At 45.1% G+C, this 20,936-nt stretch overlaps 1 protein-coding gene across 1 annotated transcript in view; it reads left to right on the plus strand.

Annotated features, from left to right (window-relative positions):
• The window catches only part of Pamr1 (peptidase domain containing associated with muscle regeneration 1), a 99,736-nt gene that overhangs the window by 32,360 nt on the left and 46,440 nt on the right, over positions 1-20,936 (plus strand). The window contains 2 exon segments of the mRNA NM_001107755.3: positions 8,939-9,115; positions 15,435-15,563. Coding sequence (NP_001101225.2) covers positions 8,939-9,115; positions 15,435-15,563 — 306 coding nt within the window.

A 20,936-nucleotide genomic window follows, 5' to 3' on the forward strand; every position in this document is an offset into this window, starting at 1 on the left:
TCTCTTCTGGTTTCCCAGGCTTGTCTGCCTCTCTGAAGGTTTAGCTCTCCCTCCCACGGGATTTGGGTGCAGAGAACTGTTTATCCGGTCTGTTTCTTTCAGGTTCCGGAGGTGTCTCTGGCAGGGGTCCTGCCGCTCCTGGGCCCTCCCCCACGGGAGCCCAGAGGTCTTATACAGTTTCCTCATGGGCCAGGGATGTGGGCAGGGGTGAGCAGTGTTGGTGGTCTCTTCTGCTCTGCAGCCTCAGGAGTGCCCACCTGACCAGGCGGTTGGGTCTCTCTCTCACCGGGTCTGGGAGCAGAGAGCTGCTGCGGGCCGGGATCCGCGGGTGTGGGACTTCCGGTAAACACAGAACGTGCCCGGTCCTAGAGAAATTCTGCTTCCGTGTGTCCCAAGCTCACCAGGCAGCTTTCTTGCAGCAGAAAATTTGGTCTTACCTGTGGTCCCGAGGCTCAGGTTCGCTCGTGGGGTGCTGCCCAGGGGCTCTCTGCAGCAGCAGCAACCAGGAAGACCTGTGCCGCCCCTTCCGGGAGCTTCAGTGCACCAGGGTTCCAGATGGTCTTTGGCTTTTTCCTCTGGCGTCCGAGATGTGTGTGCAGGGAGCAGTCTCTTCTGGTTTCCCAGGCTTGTCTGCCTCTCTGAAGGTTTAGCTCTCCCTCCCACGGGATTTGGGTGCAGAGAACTGTTTATCCGGTCTGTTTCTTTCAGGTTCCGGCGGTGTCTCTGGCAGGGGTCCTGCCGCTCCTGGGCCCTCCCCCACGGGAGCCCAGAGGCCTTATACAGTTTCCTCTTGGGCCAGGGATGTGGGCAGGGGTGAGCAGTGTTGGTGGTCTCTTCTGCTCTGCAGCCTCAGGAGTGCCCACCTGACCAGGCGGTTGGGTCTCTCTCTCACCGGGTCTGGGAGCAGAGAGCTGCTGCGGGCCGGGATCCGCAGGTGTGGGACTTCCGGTAAACACAGAACGTGCCCGGTCCTAGAGAAATTCTGCTTCCGTGTGTCCCAAGCTCACCAGGCAGCTTTCTTGCAGCAGAAAATTTGGTCTTACCTGTGGTCCCGAGGCTCAGGTTTGCTCGTGGGGTGCTGCCCAGGGGCTCTCTGCAGCGGCAGCAACCAGGAAGACCTGTGCCGCCCCTTCCGGGAGCTTCAGTGCACCAGGGTTCCAGATGGTCTTTGGCTTTTTCCTCTGGCGTCCGAGATGTGTGTGCAGGGAGCAGTCTCTTCTGGTTTCCCAGGCTTGTCTGCCTCTCTGAAGGTTTAGCTCTCCCTCCCACGGGATTTGGGTGCAGAGAACTGTTTATCCGGTCTGTTTCTTTCAGGTTCCGGAGGTGTCTCTGGCAGGGGTCCTGCCGCTCCTGGGCCCTCCCCCACGGGAGCCCAGAGGTCTTATACAGTTTCCTCATGGGCCAGGGATGTGGGCAGGGGTGAGCAGTGTTGGTGGTCTCTTCTGCTCTGCAGCCTCAGGAGTGCCCACCTGACCAGGCGGTTGGGTCTCTCTCTCACCGGGTCTGGGAGCAGAGAGCTGCTGCGGGCCGGGATCCGCGGGTGTGGGACTTCCGGTAAACACAGAACGTGCCCGGTCCTAGAGAAATTCTGCTTCCGTGTGTCCCAAGCTCACCAGGCAGCTTTCTTGCAGCAGAAAATTTGGTCTTACCTGTGGTCCCGAGGCTCAGGTTCGCTCGTGGGGTGCTGCCCAGGGGCTCTCTGCAGCAGCAGCAACCAGGAAGACCTGTGCCGCCCCTTCCGGGAGCTTCAGTGCACCAGGGTTCCAGATGGTCTTTGGCTTTTTCCTCTGGCGTCCGAGATGTGTGTGCAGGGAGCAGTCTCTTCTGGTTTCCCAGGCTTGTCTGCCTCTCTGAAGGTTTAGCTCTCCCTCCCACGGGATTTGGGTGCAGAGAACTGTTTATCCGGTCTGTTTCTTTCAGGTTCCGGCGGTGTCTCTGGCAGGGGTCCTGCCGCTCCTGGGCCCTCCCCCACGGGAGCCCAGAGGCCTTATACAGTTTCCTCTTGGGCCAGGGATGTGGGCAGGGGTGAGCAGTGTTGGTGGTCTCTTCTGCTCTGCAGCCTCAGGAGTGCCCACCTGACCAGGCGGTTGGGTCTCTCTCTCACCGGGTCTGGGAGCAGAGAGCTGCTGCGGGCCGGGATCCGCAGGTGTGGGACTTCCGGTAAACACAGAACGTGCCCGGTCCTAGAGAAATTCTGCTTCCGTGTGTCCCAAGCTCACCAGGCAGCTTTCTTGCAGCAGAAAATTTGGTCTTACCTGTGGTCCCGAGGCTCAGGTTTGCTCGTGGGGTGCTGCCCAGGGGCTCTCTGCAGCGGCAGCAACCAGGAAGACCTGTGCCGCCCCTTCCGGGAGCTTCAGTGCACCAGGGTTCCAGATGGTCTTTGGCTTTTTCCTCTGGCGTCCGAGATGTGTGTGCAGGGAGCAGTCTCTTCTGGTTTCCCAGGCTTGTCTGCCTCTCTGAAGGTTTAGCTCTCCCTCCCACGGGATTTGGGTGCAGAGAACTGTTTATCCGGTCTGTTTCTTTCAGGTTCCGGAGGTGTCTCTGGCAGGGGTCCTGCCGCTCCTGGGCCCTCCCCCACGGGAGCCCAGAGGTCTTATACAGTTTCCTCATGGGCCAGGGATGTGGGCAGGGGTGAGCAGTGTTGGTGGTCTCTTCTGCTCTGCAGCCTCAGGAGTGCCCACCTGACCAGGCGGTTGGGTCTCTCTCTCACCGGGTCTGGGAGCAGAGAGCTGCTGCGGGCCGGGATCCGCGGGTGTGGGACTTCCGGTAAACACAGAACGTGCCCGGTCCTAGAGAAATTCTGCTTCCGTGTGTCCCAAGCTCACCAGGCAGCTTTCTTGCAGCAGAAAATTTGGTCTTACCTGTGGTCCCGAGGCTCAGGTTCGCTCGTGGGGTGCTGCCCAGGGGCTCTCTGCAGCAGCAGCAACCAGGAAGACCTGTGCCGCCCCTTCCGGGAGCTTCAGTGCACCAGGGTTCCAGATGGTCTTTGGCTTTTTCCTCTGGCGTCCGAGATGTGTGTGCAGGGAGCAGTCTCTTCTGGTTTCCCAGGCTTGTCTGCCTCTCTGAAGGTTTAGCTCTCCCTCCCACGGGATTTGGGTGCAGAGAACTGTTTATCCGGTCTGTTTCTTTCAGGTTCCGGCGGTGTCTCTGGCAGGGGTCCTGCCGCTCCTGGGCCCTCCCCCACGGGAGCCCAGAGGCCTTATACAGTTTCCTCTTGGGCCAGGGATGTGGGCAGGGGTGAGCAGTGTTGGTGGTCTCTTCTGCTCTGCAGCCTCAGGAGTGCCCACCTGACCAGGCGGTTGGGTCTCTCTCTCACCGGGTCTGGGAGCAGAGAGCTGCTGCGGGCCGGGATCCGCAGGTGTGGGACTTCCGGTAAACACAGAACGTGCCCGGTCCTAGAGAAATTCTGCTTCCGTGTGTCCCAAGCTCACCAGGCAGCTTTCTTGCAGCAGAAAATTTGGTCTTACCTGTGGTCCCGAGGCTCAGGTTTGCTCGTGGGGTGCTGCCCAGGGGCTCTCTGCAGCGGCAGCAACCAGGAAGACCTGTGCCGCCCCTTCCGGGAGCTTCAGTGCACCAGGGTTCCAGATGGTCTTTGGCTTTTTCCTCTGGCGTCCGAGATGTGTGTGCAGGGAGCAGTCTCTTCTGGTTTCCCAGGCTTGTCTGCCTCTCTGAAGGTTTAGCTCTCCCTCCCACGGGATTTGGGTGCAGAGAACTGTTTATCCGGTCTGTTTCCTTCAGGGTCCGGCGGTGTCTCTGGCAGGGGTCCTGCCGCTCCTGGGCCCTCCCCCACGGGAGCCCAGAGGTCTTATACAGTTTCCTCTTGGGCCAGGGATGTGGGCAGGGGTGAGCAGTGTTGGTGGTGTCTTCTGCTCTGCAGCCTCAGGAGTGCCCACCTGACCAGGCGGTTGGGTCTCTCTCTCACCGGGTCTGGGAGCCGAAAGGTGTTTTCTTAATTTCTTTCTCAGCCTGTTTATTGTTTATATATATGAGAGCTACTGATTTTTTTTAATTAATCTTGTATCCATCCACTTTGCTGAAGATGTTTATCAACTGTAGGAGCTCCCTGGTCGACTTTTTGGAATCATTTATGTGTACTATCATATCATGTGTAAATAGCAATACTTGGGGTTGGGGATTAAGCTCAGTAGTAGAGCGCTTGCCTAGCAAGCGCAAGGCCCTGGGTTTGGTCCCCAGATCCGGAAAAAAAAAAAAAAAGCAAAAAAAAAAAAAAGCAATACTTTGTCTCCTTCCTTTTCAATTTGTATCCCCTTGATTTCCTTTAGTTGTCTTATTGTTCTATGCAAACCTTCAAGTACTATGCTGAAGAGGTATGGTAAGAGAGGAGAGCCATGTCTTGTCCATGATTTTAGTGGAATTGCTTTCCGTTTCTCTCCATTTAATTTATGTTGGCTATAGACTTGCTGTATACTTTCTTTAAAGTGTTTAGGTATGTACCTTGTATTCCTAATCTCTGCAAAGCTTTAATCATAAAGGGATGATAGACTTTGTTAAAGGATTTTTCAGCATCTAATGATATGACCATGTGGGGCTTTTTTCCTTCAATTTGTTTATATGGTGTGTTACATTGACAGCGTTTCACATGTTGAACCACCTCTGCATCTCTGGGATAAAACCTACTTGATCATAGTGAATGATCTTTGTGATGTGCTCTTAGATTCAGTTTGCAAGTATTTTATTGAACATTTTTCCATCTATGTTCATAAGAGACATTTGTCTGTAATTCTCTTTCTTTTAGGGTCTTTGTGTGATTCAGATATCAGTGTAACTGAGGCCTCATAAAATGAATTTGGCAATGTTGCTTCTGTTTCTATCTTATGGAATAATTTGAAGAGTATTAGTGTTAAGTTGTCTTTGAAATGCTGATAGAATTCTACACAAAAACATCTGTCCCTGGTCTTTTTTGACTGGGGTATTTTTATTGACCACTTCTATTTCACTAGGGTTACATGTCTATTTTAATTGTTTATCTAATCTTGATTTTATTTGGTACGTGGTAGCTCTTGAGAAAATTACCCATTTCTTTTATGTTTTCCAATTTGGTGGAGTATAAGATTTTCAAGTATGCACTCGGGATTCTCAGGATTTCATCAGCGTCTGTTATGTATTCCTTTGCACTTCTGAGTTTGTTCAATGCACAGTCTCTCTCCATTTTCCAGTTACTTTGGATAAACGTTTGTCTGGCTTTTCTCAAAGAACCAACTCTTTATTTTCTGTATTTCATAGATTTTTTTTATATTTTTGCCTTTGTTTCTATTTTGTTGATTTTAGCCCTCAGTTTAATTAGTTCTTGCAGTCTACTCCTCTTGTGTGTGTTTGCTTCTTTTCATTTTAGAGCTTTAGGCTGTGCTGTTAGTATGGTGTTAGTGTGAGATCTCTCCATTTTTTTTAAATGTAGGCACTTCAGTACCATGAACTTTCCTCTTAGAACTTTGTATGCATTTCAACTAGAAAAATATTTTTGCATGTAGGCCATTTTCCTTTTTATATATTGACAAAATGGTGGCCGCTTTTCAAGTTCCTAAGCAAAAGGGGATAGGCCTCAGTGAGTCCGAGAGTGATGTTAATTAACTGAAACTTGCTGTGAGTGCATTTCTCATTCTGTGGCTTGGAGTAAAATTTATGATTTAATGTCTATGTTATGAAGGAAGATCTATAAATTAGATGGAAATTCTCAAAAGTCTGCATCTATTTCATGTGACTAATGTCACAAAATCATTGGGATAATTTACATTGCTGTTTCAATGGCATTTTTGTAAATTTAAAATTTTAATGTTCTGAAAAAGATGTTTTCTTAATGTTACTTGGGTTAAATTTCTGTGACCGAGAAACTATTACTCATCTTTGTATACTGTTTATTTTTTTAAAACCTCTGTCTCGTGTTTCCCTGTAATCAATCAATTTTATGGAAGATGTGATTTACTGTATTAAGAATACAAAGGCATTTGTTGTATAGAGAATGGAATTAGTCAACAAATTGTCATACTGTTATAGCCTCAAAACAGATGTTTGAAAAAGAGATTCATACTCAGTGAGTATACTTAACTTAGAAGCTGGAAGGCTCTGTGATGATGTAAGGATGTTGCAAAGAATTTGTTTTATAAATCTTCAAGGAGATGTGAGGTCTTCCTATTTCTTGATTGTTTCCTCCTAATCACTTACATTTTAGCATGTAGCCAATAATAGGTTAAATGTTTTATTGGTGATAAATGATTAAGACACAGATAAAATATTAATATCCACTGTTTACCACCATATTATTCTAAATGCAAGTGACCATGTATAGTACCTTGCTCAAAACAGCTTTTTACAAAAGAAAAGCAGCATCAATCTTTTGTAAATTTCTTTTTCTAAGGAAAAGTTATATTATGTAGATAAAATTATATAAATAATACTTATATCAGATAATATTTATACTAAAAGACTTGTAATGACACATTGCTATCCTCATAGATCAGAGCACTGTTCAGCACTCATCAGAGATTTGCTTCTCGCAGTAGATGGTAAATTAACAGAGACTCACATCTGGACAATGTATGGAGAATGAGACTTCGGAGTGCTCAGCCCGGAATGACATGTCCTTATCATGCCCCTCTCCTCCACGAGTAAGAGAGAGCACAAAGGTTGCAAGAGACAGAGGTGGTGGCTGCCTTAAAAAAATAGCCTTTTCCAGACACAACAGGGCAGGTATACATATGAGCTGCTACACCACGCACAAGACCTGCAGAAGTTTAGGCCAGACAGCATCCCAGCAAGATGAGAGGGAAGTGGGTACAGTCTCGCCCATAGCCAAGAAGCTACACAATTAGTACCTGCTGGGAAAGCGAAAAATCATTTTTCTCCAATGGAGTGACACTGGGAAAATCAACCACACTCCAGAACTGGCCCTGTGCACGGGAGTAATTGGCCAAGACAAATGGGATGCCATGGCTTTTAGTGGCTTTCTATTTTTTTTTTTAAGAAAGAGAAGGAACATGAAACTGGGTGGATAGAGAGGTAGAAGAGTTGTGGGACAGGAAAGAATATGATAAAAATACATGGTTTGAAATTATCAAATTAATAATAATAATAATAATAATAATAATAATAATAAATTCATTACTGAATCCAGAATCATGCACTTTGACCCCGTGTGTTATCCTTTTCCTTTCCCATCTAGATTTCAGAAGTTGGGCTAACAGCACAGAGGCACAGCTGAGTACAGAGTATAGAGTCTCAAAAACAAAACCGCATGCCAATCTAATACCAAAATTACTGCTTGTCTGTCAGTATTCATACAAAATGATGAAAGAAAACTAGTCTTTCTTAACTAAACTTTCATGACACTAAACCCAATTTAATGAAGTATCCCATAATATGAAAAAGTTCATTTTCCTGGTTCTACAGTCGTCTTTTAACCAGAGCCAGAGGGTAGATGGTGATTTTTTTTCATGGCCCTATCTGGTAAATTAATAGTGACCAACTTAGTGTTGGACTTTACAAATGCGAGGGAGGGAACCAGAGAGTTAAACTGTGAAATCGAAAGGTCTGGAAGCCATCGCAGATGCTAAGCATCATGCATGCCTGGGATCCCTGCAGAGAGCTTCTAGGGAAGGCTTCGTGGGACCTTGCCCAGACACATAACACTTTCTTCCACAAATACCTGACCCACTTCTGCTTTCATGTTCTTACACAACCATTTTAGAAATAGAAACTGGGGAAAAAGAAAAACAAGAAGACCAAATACAGCTAGCAGGGCTGTTTTTTTAGCCTGAGTTTCTCTGAGCCTGAGCCTCCAGCTGATTCCTCTTATAGATTCCACCAGATGGTTTTCTTTTTTTACTTAAGGTATGTTTTTGCATTTATAAAAAGGAAATGGAAAAAAAAAGGAAGAGAGGAAAAAATCCTACCCACAAACAAACACTTTTTCTCCTGGGAAACAATTCTTGGTTGTACTAAGTTGGGCTAACGGGTTCACCCTTGACATTCTCCCAAACATAAAGGTACTTTTGTCTTCTCTGTTGGCTTTATCTTTGAAGATGCTATGACTATGGCATCACACAACACTGAAGAGCCAAGTTTGGAAGCAATGACATAGTCTCTACGTGGCCTTGCATTTGAATAGTTCCATCTAGAGAGTGGTCTCTGGGCTTTTCGGATGGGCCCCATTGCTGGAGCTCTATGGAGGCCCCTATGGAGCCCTGCAGTTGAGTCTTTCTTGGTGAAGTGCAGAAAGCAGTGTATGCAGCTATAGAGAGTGGCCAGATATATCTCAAGGGAAGTAGAAGTGAGAGGCAATAGTTAGTGATGAGTGCTTTGCTTTCAATTCCCAATACAGCTAAAACAAACAAATATAAAATGTAAGGAATTTATATTGGTGTATTGATTATGAGGGCATGCTACTGCTAGTCTACTTGTATTTGGTGAAGCATTTTTAAAACTGTGTGTATGTATATATGTATGTGAGAAAAAGTTTCCTGTAGTTCAGGCTAGCCTAGAGCCTGCTATATAAACCAAGGATAAACCAGAACTCACAACCCTCCTGCCTCCACATTCAAACACTGGAGATTACAAGCATGTGCCACCACTCCCAGTTTATGTGGGGTTGAGAATCAAAAAAAATAGCTTCGTGCATATTAGCTAAGCGAGTACTCTCCCAAGTGAGCCACATCCACGGTGTCTGAAGTGTGATTCTTTAAATATCAAAAACAAGATGACAAGGTGAGCATATTTTATCCGTATCTCAATAAATGGCTTTGAATACCTCTTGGGGTAGTCACCTCACTTTGGAGATATTGGCCTGGGACGAGGTCACACCAGTGCCCCTCATTCAGAAGAGATGACACTCTAGTAGGGCAAGGTTGCTTCTTCATGGTGGAGTGTTTGTGGGTCTTCCCGTGCCTTTGAGGCCTTAGCCTCACCTGCTTGTTTTCCATTGCAGAATACACGGTCATTAACGAAGCCTGCCCCGGAGCTGAGTGGAACATCATGTGTAGAGAGTGTTGTGAATATGATCAGATTGAGTGCATCTGCCCAGGAAAGAAGGAAGTGGTGGGTTATACCATCCCATGCTGCAGGAACGAGGATAACGAATGCGACTCCTGTCTAATTCACCCAGGTAAGTGTGTAATGGGACACTGTAAGTTGCTTTCACTTTATCCGAGGTCATGAACAGGTACACACTGAATGTCTGGATTCTAGCAGGCAGCCATTCAGGGTTGTGGTGACAATGGTTATTAAGACTGACACAACTCAACCAAGTCTGAATCCAGGGAAAGGAATCAGAGGAGTTAGTCTTCTTTTCAAGGACCAAGTTGTAAATCTGAGAATTTGTCTGCTCATCCATTCATTTAGCAAGCGGACTGAATAGATCTTAGGTAGTCACAGGAAGGACAATGTATTTTTTTAAAGATTTCTAAATATTTATTTGTGTTTGTGTGTGTACATATGTCAGTGTGTGCACATGTGTGTACATGCTTCCACGGAGGAGGGTGTCATATCCATCCTTAGAGCCAGAGTTACAGGCAGTTTTAAGCTGCCTGACATGGGTGTCAGAACTGGACTTAGCAAGAGCAGCATATATTTTTAGCCATTGAGTCATCTCTCTCCAGGCATTTTGTTTAAAGACACATTCCCAACACTGCCAGAGCTTACAGTCTAGTAGTGGAGGTGGAAACAGGTAGCTGTGATTGATGCTGTGTGAGTGCTGCGATAGAGAGGCACCCGGATGAAAATGGGGTGAGGCAGCAGAGAGATCAATGAAGACTTTTTAAGCAAGGTGGTGCAATGCGTCTACTGAAGATGGAACCCACAGACTCGAGAGGGTCTTAGGGACTAGAGGGCTCGATTGTTGACAGAAGGCGCAAAGGACCTGTGTCAAGGGGAAGCATGAGGCTTTGAGAATTCCAAGTTGTTCATTCTGGCAGGAAAAGCAAGTTCGTGCTGTGAGATGTGAGGAAGGGAGTCGGTCAGACAAGAGCTACTAAGGGAGAGCAATTTGAAGGGAGGAACAGGAGTCAGATTAGGAAGAGCCTTTTCTAAAGTCTTGCTATTAGATTCAGGCTTCAGGAGATCCTTTGGTAAAGGGTTAAAAAGAATTTCTCTTTAGTTCTAGTTGGGAAAAGGGCAGGAGGAGGGCAGGATGGGGTGAGGAGGGAATTAATAAGGACTGCAATGAAGGTCAGACGTCTGGTGGATAGAGTTAGGGGAAGGGTTGAGAGTCATCTGGAGTGGGATTGGCCATTGTTTAGGATTGGGATGGAGGAGAAGAGGGAAGTGAGGGAAGAGTGGAAATCAAAGATGACGGATGTTGAACTTCTCATTGTTGTGGCTGGCACTGACTGTTTTCCAGCATGAAAAACCTGGAACTATTACCATCTTACATGCCGACTCCCTCCAGGAGGCTCCTATTGTCTCTCTAGGGCACATCAGCTGGGAGGAAACACAGAGACGGTCCAGTGAGATTTCTGAAGGCTGAAGAACGAAAGATCAAAACTGCGCTGGTAGAATTGTCTCATTTCTGTCTTCTCCCTTCTTTTAAAAACAGAGAGTAGCATTGAAAATGAAACCAGGACCGACTTCAGTCCAACTGCCCCTCTGATTTCAGGAAAGAAGCTTAGGACCCAGCTCTACAAGAGCAGCTTGTAGAGAAATGACTGAACAATGCCCCAGGATTCCTCTATGAAGGGACACTAGCCACACACAATCTGCCCAATTTTGAATACTTTGAGGGAGCCATGTGTTTACTGTTGGGTAACCTCAGCTATTATAGGGCAGTCACATGATAGGCAAGAAAGGCACAATCTACAGGCAGCACTCAGGATCTGCAGTTCCTCCTTCAGGGGTGCTGGTAGTGATAATCGGCTCTGGAGTGAAGGACTCCCCCACACTAATCATTCTGTTACCCTGAAAGGTCAAGGAAAGGGGCTGCTTTGAAACTCTTTCTCAGAGCAGTGAGCTGACGATGCACAAGCAGCCGCCATTGGGAACCCAGGATGTGTTGGTGATTATCGCTGGGACCTGAAGTCTGTTCGTCTTTGTAGTTTACCAGTGTTAGTTGTTACCTTCTTTAGCATACACCTGAGCATGTATTAGGGCACCGAGAGTCCCTTCATGTCCTTTAGTCCTTATCCTGCAGACATGACTACTGGGATTATCCCATTAATTTTAAAAGGCTTCTTGGGTTTCTACCATGAAGAAGTCATTCAGATTTCATAGCTATTTCCAGCCCCAGATCAGTAATCAGCCATTTCTCCAAGAAACTCTTATTCTAAGAGCACAGTCTAGGTACAGGAGGTATTCCTGGCTTTTGGTTTGTCATTGTTAATTAGTGATTATTTAAAATTATTTAACAGGGCCTGGGGATTTAGCTCAGTGGTAGAGCGCTTACCTAGGAAGCGCAAGGCCCTGGGTTCGGTCCCCAGCTCCGAAAAAAAGAACCAAAAAAAAAAAAATAAAGTTATTTAACGTCTTTCTTTGTATGATATTTGTGTGTTTCGAGTACACACCCCCCCCCACACACACACACGTAGAGTGATGGAAATCAAGCCAAGGGTGCAGGTTACCATTGTGCTGCATGCCCAGACCCACCCTGTGCTTTTGAGACAGGAGCCCTCTGTATAGTTCAGGCTGTTCTTGAACTTAAAATATTTCTGACTTAGCCTCTTGAGTGCCGAGTTAAAGGTGTGGTAGGTCTGTCTGTCTGTCTGCCTATTAATTTATCATGTATCTATCTTTTATTAACTATTCTCTATTCTTCTTTTAAAGAAAAAATGCATGCAAATGCTCAGGTCTATACATAATAGTACGAGGTTATTTACTTCTTTTATTTTTTCTCTGATGCTGAAAAACCATTTCCTATTCATATTAATGTAGTCCCTTATCTGTCTCATCATCTCACATACTATAAATGTGCAAAATAATAATAGCATTATATGTACCACCAACAATCCTGCTGCATACAATTACGATTATTTATGCTTATGCCTGACTTTAGGATACATGCTGGCAGATGTGTATAATCAAAATGCTATACTGTAAAATCAATGGCTGTGGCTTCTGTTTTGGTGTTATGCCACCTATCTAATATCAAGATAGGTTAATTGTTTTCTATATCTGAAAATGCAAGAGGATTGGCACATGCATTTATTTTTCTTCCCCCATTTCATGCAAACACAACAAACCACAAACATTACTAACTATCCTACATGATATTTTTCTTAACAATAGGTGTTAGAGATATTTCATAGCAGAAAGATACATTTTCTTCACTTCTTTTTACAGTTGCATGTGACTGCACTTCATGAATTACTATAGTTAATTGTCACTGGGTTGCTTTCAGCACTTTGCTATTATAAATCAAATATTTACTATCTACAGTGTTTGGGACCCAACGTATTTAGTATTTTACAGTTTAGGGAATGTTACATATATAAGCAATGAGATGTCTTGAAGGGGGCACCCAAGGTTAAATGTGAAATTCCCTTTTTACTTCTTATACAACTTATATCTGTAGTTTGAGACAATTTTATGCAGTATTTTTATATACCTTTGTTTTGGCTATTATCTGCCATGTAAAGTTTTCTAGGCTTTTCTACTTGTGATGATGTGTGCACATGTGTGTGTGTGTGTGTGTGTGTGTGTGTGTGTCTCTCTCTCTCTCTCTCTATCTCTCTCTCTCTCTTTCTTTCTCTCTCTCTCTCTCTCTCCTAATTTGAACTAAAATTTCTCAGATTAGGGATGTCTAAACTATTCCAACAACACTACAGTGAATTAAACACACATCAGTTAGAATTTTTATAGTTTGTCTTTGAGGTAGAATTCTAGAAGTGAGGTCAGGGGTCAAAGGGAGGCATGTATGTTGTTTTCTAGCTTTTATCTAATTCTTTATTATGCCTTATCACTCATGATGAGGGTATATGAGGGTATTGTTTTGTCAACCAGTGTGATAAAATATGCCATCTGGATTTCTATCAATCCCATAGGTAGAAAATGGAACACATTATGACTTCAGTTTACATTTCTGTCTTGAAAATGAGAGTCTTAGTTTTGTACATATGTTGGATAGAGCTCAATTGGTTGAGTGCAAGCCCTGGACTTGATGAGCTTGGACAGTACTGCATGAGCGCTGTGTGGTGGCCTCTAATCAATCCCTGAACTCTAAGGTGAAAGCCAATGGGATCTTCAATAGCTCCTGAGAGCTTCCTAGTGTGCTTCCTGTAGAGCTTTGCCCGTCTTCATCCTTAGGCTGGGTTTTGTGGCTGGAACCTAAGGACCCTAATGTAGCTGTGTCGGAGAACAGCATTAGTGGGGCTATTGAGGGCAGTCTCTGAGTCCATTTGTCTCTTCAGTGATGTGTGAGTGAGATGGGTCTTTGCAAGGCTCAGGGAGGCCCCTGGGACTCAGTTATGGGGCAGAGGATGGTCTAAGCACATCAATTTATCAGCTCAGTTTCTCTGGTAGGAGGAAAAGCAGAGTCAAGAGGGAATGGAAAGAGAACTGTGACTCACTCTGTTATAGAACACACACACACACACACACACACAGAGAGAGAGAGAGACAGAGAGAGAGACAGAGACAGAGAGAGACAGAGAAAGAGACAGAGACACAGAGACAGAGAGACAGAGACAAACAGGGAACAAAGAAGCATGCTGTCAACCCAAGCAAATGGTGGCCATCTCCAGCAGTTCATTAGTTATTTATTCTCTAGGATAATTTTTACTCAGCACTATACTGAGTTCTGAAGATTTAATGCAGACCATGATACAGCCCCATGCTGTGTCTGCTGTAAAAAAATGGCAATAAGCAGGTGACGTTAGGCATAGACTATACAGTGAGAAGGATAAGCCAGGTGGGAATGCAGAATAATAATAGTTTGTGATCTGAGAGTACTTACTACTTACGTGTCACTTTCAACACGTTAATGTATTTTTAAACAGGACCAAGAGGCAGATACAATATAATCACATCTTGACAGGTGAGAGCATTAGGGCATGGCTTTCTGTGTTTTGATAAGTAGAAAGCAATCATTTCTGTCTTCTTTTCTCACTCTCCCTCAAGTCTTCAAGAGACCTTGCTTTTGACATGAACCACACCTGAACAACGCCCCAGCACTCCTGGTGTGTTCTGCATGCATGATCTTCCTAGAGCAAGACTGTAGCCAGTTGTTAGTGCTGATTTCATGCTGTACACTTGTTATAAGAGTGTGTGACATAGACAAATATCTAATAGAAACACATTTGTCATTGGTAAATAAATATGAATGACTAAGACAAAATGCATAGTATAGAGCAGAAGACTAGTTTTTGTATGTGCGTTTATATGCAAGTGATGTGTGTGTGTGTGTGTGTGTGTGTGTGTGTGTGTGTGTGTACATGTGAGTACATGTGTGTGGAGACCAGAGGACAACACTGGCTATCATTCTTCAGACATGGCCCATTGGTTTCTCACTGGCCTGGAACATGCCAAGTTGGCTGGTCAGTGATTCCTGGGTTTCACCCATCTTTGCCTTTGCAAAACTGGGATTACAAATTTATGCCATTATACCTAGATTTAGAAAAAAAACACCTGAATTCTGGGGGTTGAATACAGGTCTGGATTGTGTTTCCAGCCACCAGGTATAAGAAAGAGTGTTAACAGAATCCTCCAGATACCATTTTTAAAAAGTAAATTTGTTTGTCTGAATTTTCTATTATACAACAATCATAAAATAAATTTGTAAAGAAGAAAAACTAGTACCACACTATCTTTTTTTCCTTGGACTTTTTTTTATTTACATTTCAAATGTTATCCCCAGTTCTGGTTTCCCGTCCATAAATCCCCCATCCTATCCCTCTCCCCCTGCTTCTACGAGGTGTTCCCCTACCCACTCACTCACCCCTTCCTGCCTCCCTGCCCTGACATTCCCCTACACTGGGGTATTGAGCCTTGGCAGGACCAAGGGCTTCTCCTCCCATTAATGCCCAACATGGTCATCCTCTGTTACATATGCAGCTGGAGCCATGGGTCTGTCCGTGTGTACTCTTGGATGGTGGTTTAGTCCCTGAGCTCTGATTGGTTGGTATTGTTGTTCCTATGGGGTTGCAGCCCCTTCAGTTCCTTCAATCCTTTCTCTAACTCCTCCAATGGGGACCTCATCCTCAGTTCAATGGTTGGCTGTGCGCCTCTGTACTGACTCCATCATTCACTACAAACTAATTTGTATTACTTTGCATAAAACAGCAACTGATCATCAGTGCTCAAACCCCTTCCCACACTCCTTGCTTGAATCTAGGCGAGTCTCCTGCTCCCTGGTATGAGCAGGCTCACCTAAGATCACTGGTATTTTCCAGGTCTAGATACAGGGGCAGAGATGGGGCTGTGCCAAGAGATACAGAGTTTGCCTCCCGAGGAGACTCAAAATCTGCAACCGTGTAGACTAATATTTTGGGATGTTGCAGGTTGTACCATCTTTGAAAACTGCAAGAGCTGCCGGAATGGCTCGTGGGGCGGAACTCTGGACGACTTCTACGTGAAGGGATTCTACTGTGCAGAGTGCAGAGCAGGCTGGTACGGAGGGGACTGTATGCGTAAGTAGATCTCCTGTGCACATGCGCGAGCTCTGTCTTCACTTAGTCTGACATCCAAGTCTCAGCTCAGAATACAACTCACATTATCTTGGAGTTTCAGGTTTGGGAAGCCTGTGGCTAGAGATAGGACTATCAAAACAAATATGTGTTTCCATCTATCCAGGGTGGATGGATAATGGACATGTGTATGGGATTGTGTTTCCAGAAGCTTCCTTATTGGTTCTCAAGTTCACCTTTTGCTCAAATAAAGCCAAAATCCCTACACACACACACACACACACACACACACACACACACACACACACACACACACACACACACACACGACATAATGGACGTTCATGCCAGGTGAACTTTTGAGGTGGCCTTGATCAGCAGACAGTGAAATAGACTCCAATGTTGTGTGTGGTGTATTTAGAATAGGAATTTCTTTGATACATTTTCCAGCTCTTGGGTTAAGTTCTTGAAACCACAGTAAACTTTCAGCGCACCATTTGACTCAGAAGGGAATTCTTCTGTAAAGTATTTGATCTCAGAGAATCAGTCATTGTTATTCTTCTCTGAGCCTCAAAGCTCTTTGAAAGTAGAATGGAAATCTGGTGTCTTTCTCAGTCCAGGATGCTCCTCATGCCAGCCTTGGGTGTCCTCTGAGACCCTGCATTCACAGCAGTTCCCATGTAATGGAACTTCAGCAAATCTCCTTTATTTGTTTCCTAGTGGAATCAGAAGCTGTCAGGGTGGTCAGCTTCACTTCTAGGAATGACATTCACATACATTTTGTTTATAGTGATGCTGACCCAACCACTGGGCACAACTTGTAGCCAGATGATAGTAGTGTTGAGACTCCACTAAAGCCAGAGGGAGAGAGGGGTTTGTTTATATTGTTTATATGCCAGAGTGAACCTGACAGTTCTAGAAGGACTGTAAATTTTTAAAATGCTGGTCTCTGCTGCTGATTTAAATTTTCTGCGCCACTTTAATTGGGTTCTAGGAAATGTAATTTGGGGCTTTGTAGATTTTTTTTTTTTACCACATTTTATCAGCTGTGCAATATAACCTGCTTTTCACCTTGGTAGCTATGGTAGGAGAAAACAATGATCAGGGTACAAACTATACCAGCCTGGGCTGAGGTAATGATTGCATGCTATACATATGGCTTTGGGCAAGTCATTTAGCCTCAATGATAGCACTGTCATCTTTTTAAATAGGAAAGAATGCTGTCTATCTTACGGCACTGGTTAAGCATGATAAATACATCTGAAGTATTTAGTGCTTTGCTTAGAGATAGTGAAAGCACAATGTCATGCACATAAGTGATATAGTGACTTGTTTTCCATATGCCTCTAATTGATGAGACGGTAAGCAGTTCAAATACAAACCTACTTTCAGTAATAGATTTAAAAAGAAATATAGCTCAGTCAGTGAAGTGCTGACCATGTAAGCACAAGGATCCAAGTTTGATATTTAAGCACCTTTGTAAAGAGATTGGCATGGTGGTTTGGGGGAGCTGGAGACAAGTGGATCACCAGAGATTGTGGATGGCCAAGCTTAATTGACTTTGTGAGTGAAAGGCCAAGCATAGACTAAAAAACTAACAAACAGACAGACAAACCAAGATTGAGAGTATCTGAGAAATGACATCCAAGCTCTTCTGATATCCACACACATGCAGTTTCATGAGTATGTACACACACACACACACACACACACACACACACACACACACACTTACACATACTGTCTTAGTCAGGGTTTCTAATGCTGCAATGAAACACCATGACCAAGAAGCAAGACGGGGAGGAAAGGGCTTATTCAACATATACTTTCACACTGCTGTTAATCACCCAAGGAAGTCAGGGCAGGAACCTGGAGGCAGGAGCTGATGAAGAGGAGGAATGCTGCTTACTGGATTGCTTCCCTGGCTTGCTCAGCAAACCTTTACTACTCACAATGGGCTGAGCTCTCCCCCTTGATCACTAATTGAGAAAATGTCTTACGACTAGATCTCAGGGAGGCAGTTCCTCAACTGGGGCTCCTTTCTCTGTGATAACTCCATCTTGTGTCAAGTTGACACACAAAACCAGCCAGAGCATGCACACATACAGAGAGAGAGAGAGAGAGAGAGAGAGAGAGAGAGAGAGAGAGAGAGAGAGAGAGAGGGAGGGGGAGGGAGGAAGGGGGAGAGGGAGAGGGAGAGAGGGAAAGAGGGAGAGAGGGAGAGAGAGAGAGAGAGAGAGAGAGAGAGAGAGAGAAAGAAAGAAAGAGAGAGAGAGACACCATTATATGCATGGCTTTAGATTTCATGTCAGAATTCCCTGTAAATAGGACAGCTGCAGTTTTCACTTGCTTCGGGTTATATCAGGACTGTATGTGGTTGGAATGGCAAGCAGAGGTGCAATCGCATGTGGCCCTACAGGTAAGCTAGGTAAAGAGTTTAGATGCCATTCAGGTACACTGGGAAGTCAAGGATGAGCTATGAACTCAGGTTGCACTAAGAGAACACAGGTAAGCCAACAATTTCTGGAGACATAGAGTCATACAGGGCACTTCTTTGAATTTATAATTAACTGTGACACTTGTCCCTTCCCTTTCCTCCCTTCAAACCCTCCATATGACCATCTCTGTTCTTCTTCAAATCTGTGGCCTCTTTCTTTTTAAACTAATTGTTATTATTGTTACTGCACACACACACACACACACACACACACACACACACACACACATCTAATTCCCGAACATAACCTGTTCAATCTGGATAACATTACAGATATGTATCTGACCATTTGGCACTGGACAGTCGGTTGGTGTGTTCCTCCCTGGGGAAGACCCCCTCTTGCACTCCCAGCTTTCTTCCATTTTTTATAGTCCTTGTGTATGGTTGAGGCCTGTGGACTTTTCTTCATCCAGTTCGGCATGTTCACTGATGTCATCCTTGTTCAGCCTGTGCAGTCCTGCATGAGACTTAATAGTAGCTTCTGATATTACTAGGAGACACAATTTCAAAACAAACTCCCCGATCTTCTTGCATTCATAATCTTTCTGCCCTCCTTCTCCGTAATGTTCCTGGGCTTTAGGTACAGGAATAATCTGTAAATTTATCTATTGGAACCGCATTCTGACTGGCTGTGGCTTTTGCAGTCGTCTCTGTCTGTTGCAAAGGTAGGGGAACTGGCTTCAGTTTGTGTCAAACTAACCCACAAAGCCAGAGAAGTGACACCTTACAGGCAATTCTAGCAATCTATCAAGGGCTCATTGAAGTGGAGTCAGCACTGTGTGCAAAGGTCATAGGAATGCTACTTCAGTGTCTGGGTGGGAAGGAAAGATTAAGTTATGGGAGGAGCTTAAAGAGCAAGACACCACTCACCGACACACCAGAAGAGTAGCGAGAGCCCCAAGTTTGTCTGAATAGCAGGCACCCAGAGATAGCCCTGTGCGTGACCTTTCCTCAAGTCTCTGTCCGTTAGTTATGTGTTGGGTTGAGCTTCAGTGTGAGTGTTGGCTGCAGGGTCTGACGGGTTGGGTTGCCAATGATTCCACTCGCAGGCTTTCTGCAGGACAACAGAACTGGCTCGGGGAACACAGTGATCCCACTAGACAGGTTAAGTAGGAAGTTTGTGGTATTGTTTATCAGATGGTAGATTCATTCAAGAGAATGCCCCCAGGTTCTGGACACATAAGTCAAGCAGACAGGCATGCTCTCTTCCATCATAGAGCCTGCCATTCAGCAAAGGAAGATCAAAACAAGAAGAAGTAGAAACAAACATGGAGTAGAAGTAGAAACCGAAGAAGGGCCAGATTCCTCTCTGCATCTGGTTCTGTCTGAGACACGTGCGATGCTGTGACTGCATTCTGCCTGTTTTGAAAGGCTCATTCCACACGGAATTTTGAAAGGCTCATTGCCATCACAGCTGAAAGCTCAAGTGGAGCGTTTCTTATGGAAGCCCAGTCTGTTCATCATGGATTACAGTGAGCCCTCAAGGAGAATGAATTCCTTCTGTGGAAACAAGGTCAAACCCCAGTTTCCTGTTGTTAGGTTCTTGTCGCCTATGTTTCATTCTCTCCCTTTATAAATTCGAAGCAAACCTAAGGGGAGAAGCAATGCATTTGTCTGTCTGCTGAATGCCTGTCTGGATCTGGCCATCATACTGCCTTTAGTGAAAGTGAAGGGGGACCCCATGCTTGGGTGGTCCTATTCTGGCACAATACCAGAATTATGAGGCTGTACCACTGTTTTCCCAGTAGATGGCGCTCAAACAATCCTTTCAGTCTGTCCCTTCTCCTGAAGGAGGAGGGCTTCTTTCCTGTAGGGAAGCTGAAGGGAAATTTTCCGTTTCCCTTCCTGACTAACATGTACAATCTTAGCAGGGAAGGGGGAAGGCAGGTCAACACTGAGAGGCATCAGGCATTCGGCATTAAAGAGACGGAACAGCCCCTAATTTGTGACTCCGTGCTGATATTAGCCCACCTCCTAACGATCCTAACACTCAGTATGTGACTGCTACATCCATTGCTATAGACAGATCCTAGTCTCCAGGAGAGTGCCTGCATGCCCAGGTCCAGGGCCCAGAGAGCTGGATCATTTTCATCTTCCAGCCCAAGAAAGACAGTTTGGGGGGGGGGCTCAAAACTATCTATGTTGGGAGCCATGGGTGCTATATTACTAAAAATTTCTTTGTACTTTTCTCAATGTTTAAATTAGAATAATTTCAAGTCTACAGGGTTGAAAGAACTCTGCATCCATGCTGTCTACCTGGACTCACCAATTGTCATTTTACAAAATATGACATTTTTTCTCTTTTTCATGCTACAAATGTTAAAAATATTTTGTTTTGTAATGTTAGCATAATCTTCCCTTCTTTTGTTTTCCTCTTGAGACAGGACCTCAGGATGGCCCATGGTGGCCTGGGGAGGGAGGTCTCAGTCTTTCTTCTTCATCCTTCCAAGGGCTGGAATGACAGCTGTATTTCATGATGCCTAATTTTTCTTTCTGAACCTCAACACCTCACCTTGGGCAGTGAGGGTTTTTAAAACCATCTCCACACACATTTTTTGAGCACCCTTCCCCCTTTTGGTCTTTGAAAGTATTTCATGTACGCTAGTATTTCTCTCCCAGATCCTGAAAGCAACCACTTCTCTGTGACTCTGGCTTTCTTTCAGGGGAGGCACTCAGGGCTGTGACTAAGTGCTGGCTATTTGAGGTGCTAGTGTCTGAAGTCAAGAGTAAGGCCGTTACCAGAGCCCCTTAGACTGGAAAGTTGGCTTCTCCTCTTTTATTGATTCTTTGAGAATTTCATTAAGATAGTCCCCTATCATACTCACTTTCCAGTCCTTCCATGTCTGTTCCCCATTGTGACCCCCCACAACAACTACAGC

This window comes from Rattus norvegicus, chromosome 3 (genome assembly GCF_021556685.1).
Source record: "Rattus norvegicus strain SHRSP/BbbUtx chromosome 3, alternate assembly SHRSP_T2T, whole genome shotgun sequence".
NCBI lineage: Eukaryota > Metazoa > Chordata > Mammalia > Rodentia > Muridae > Rattus > Rattus norvegicus.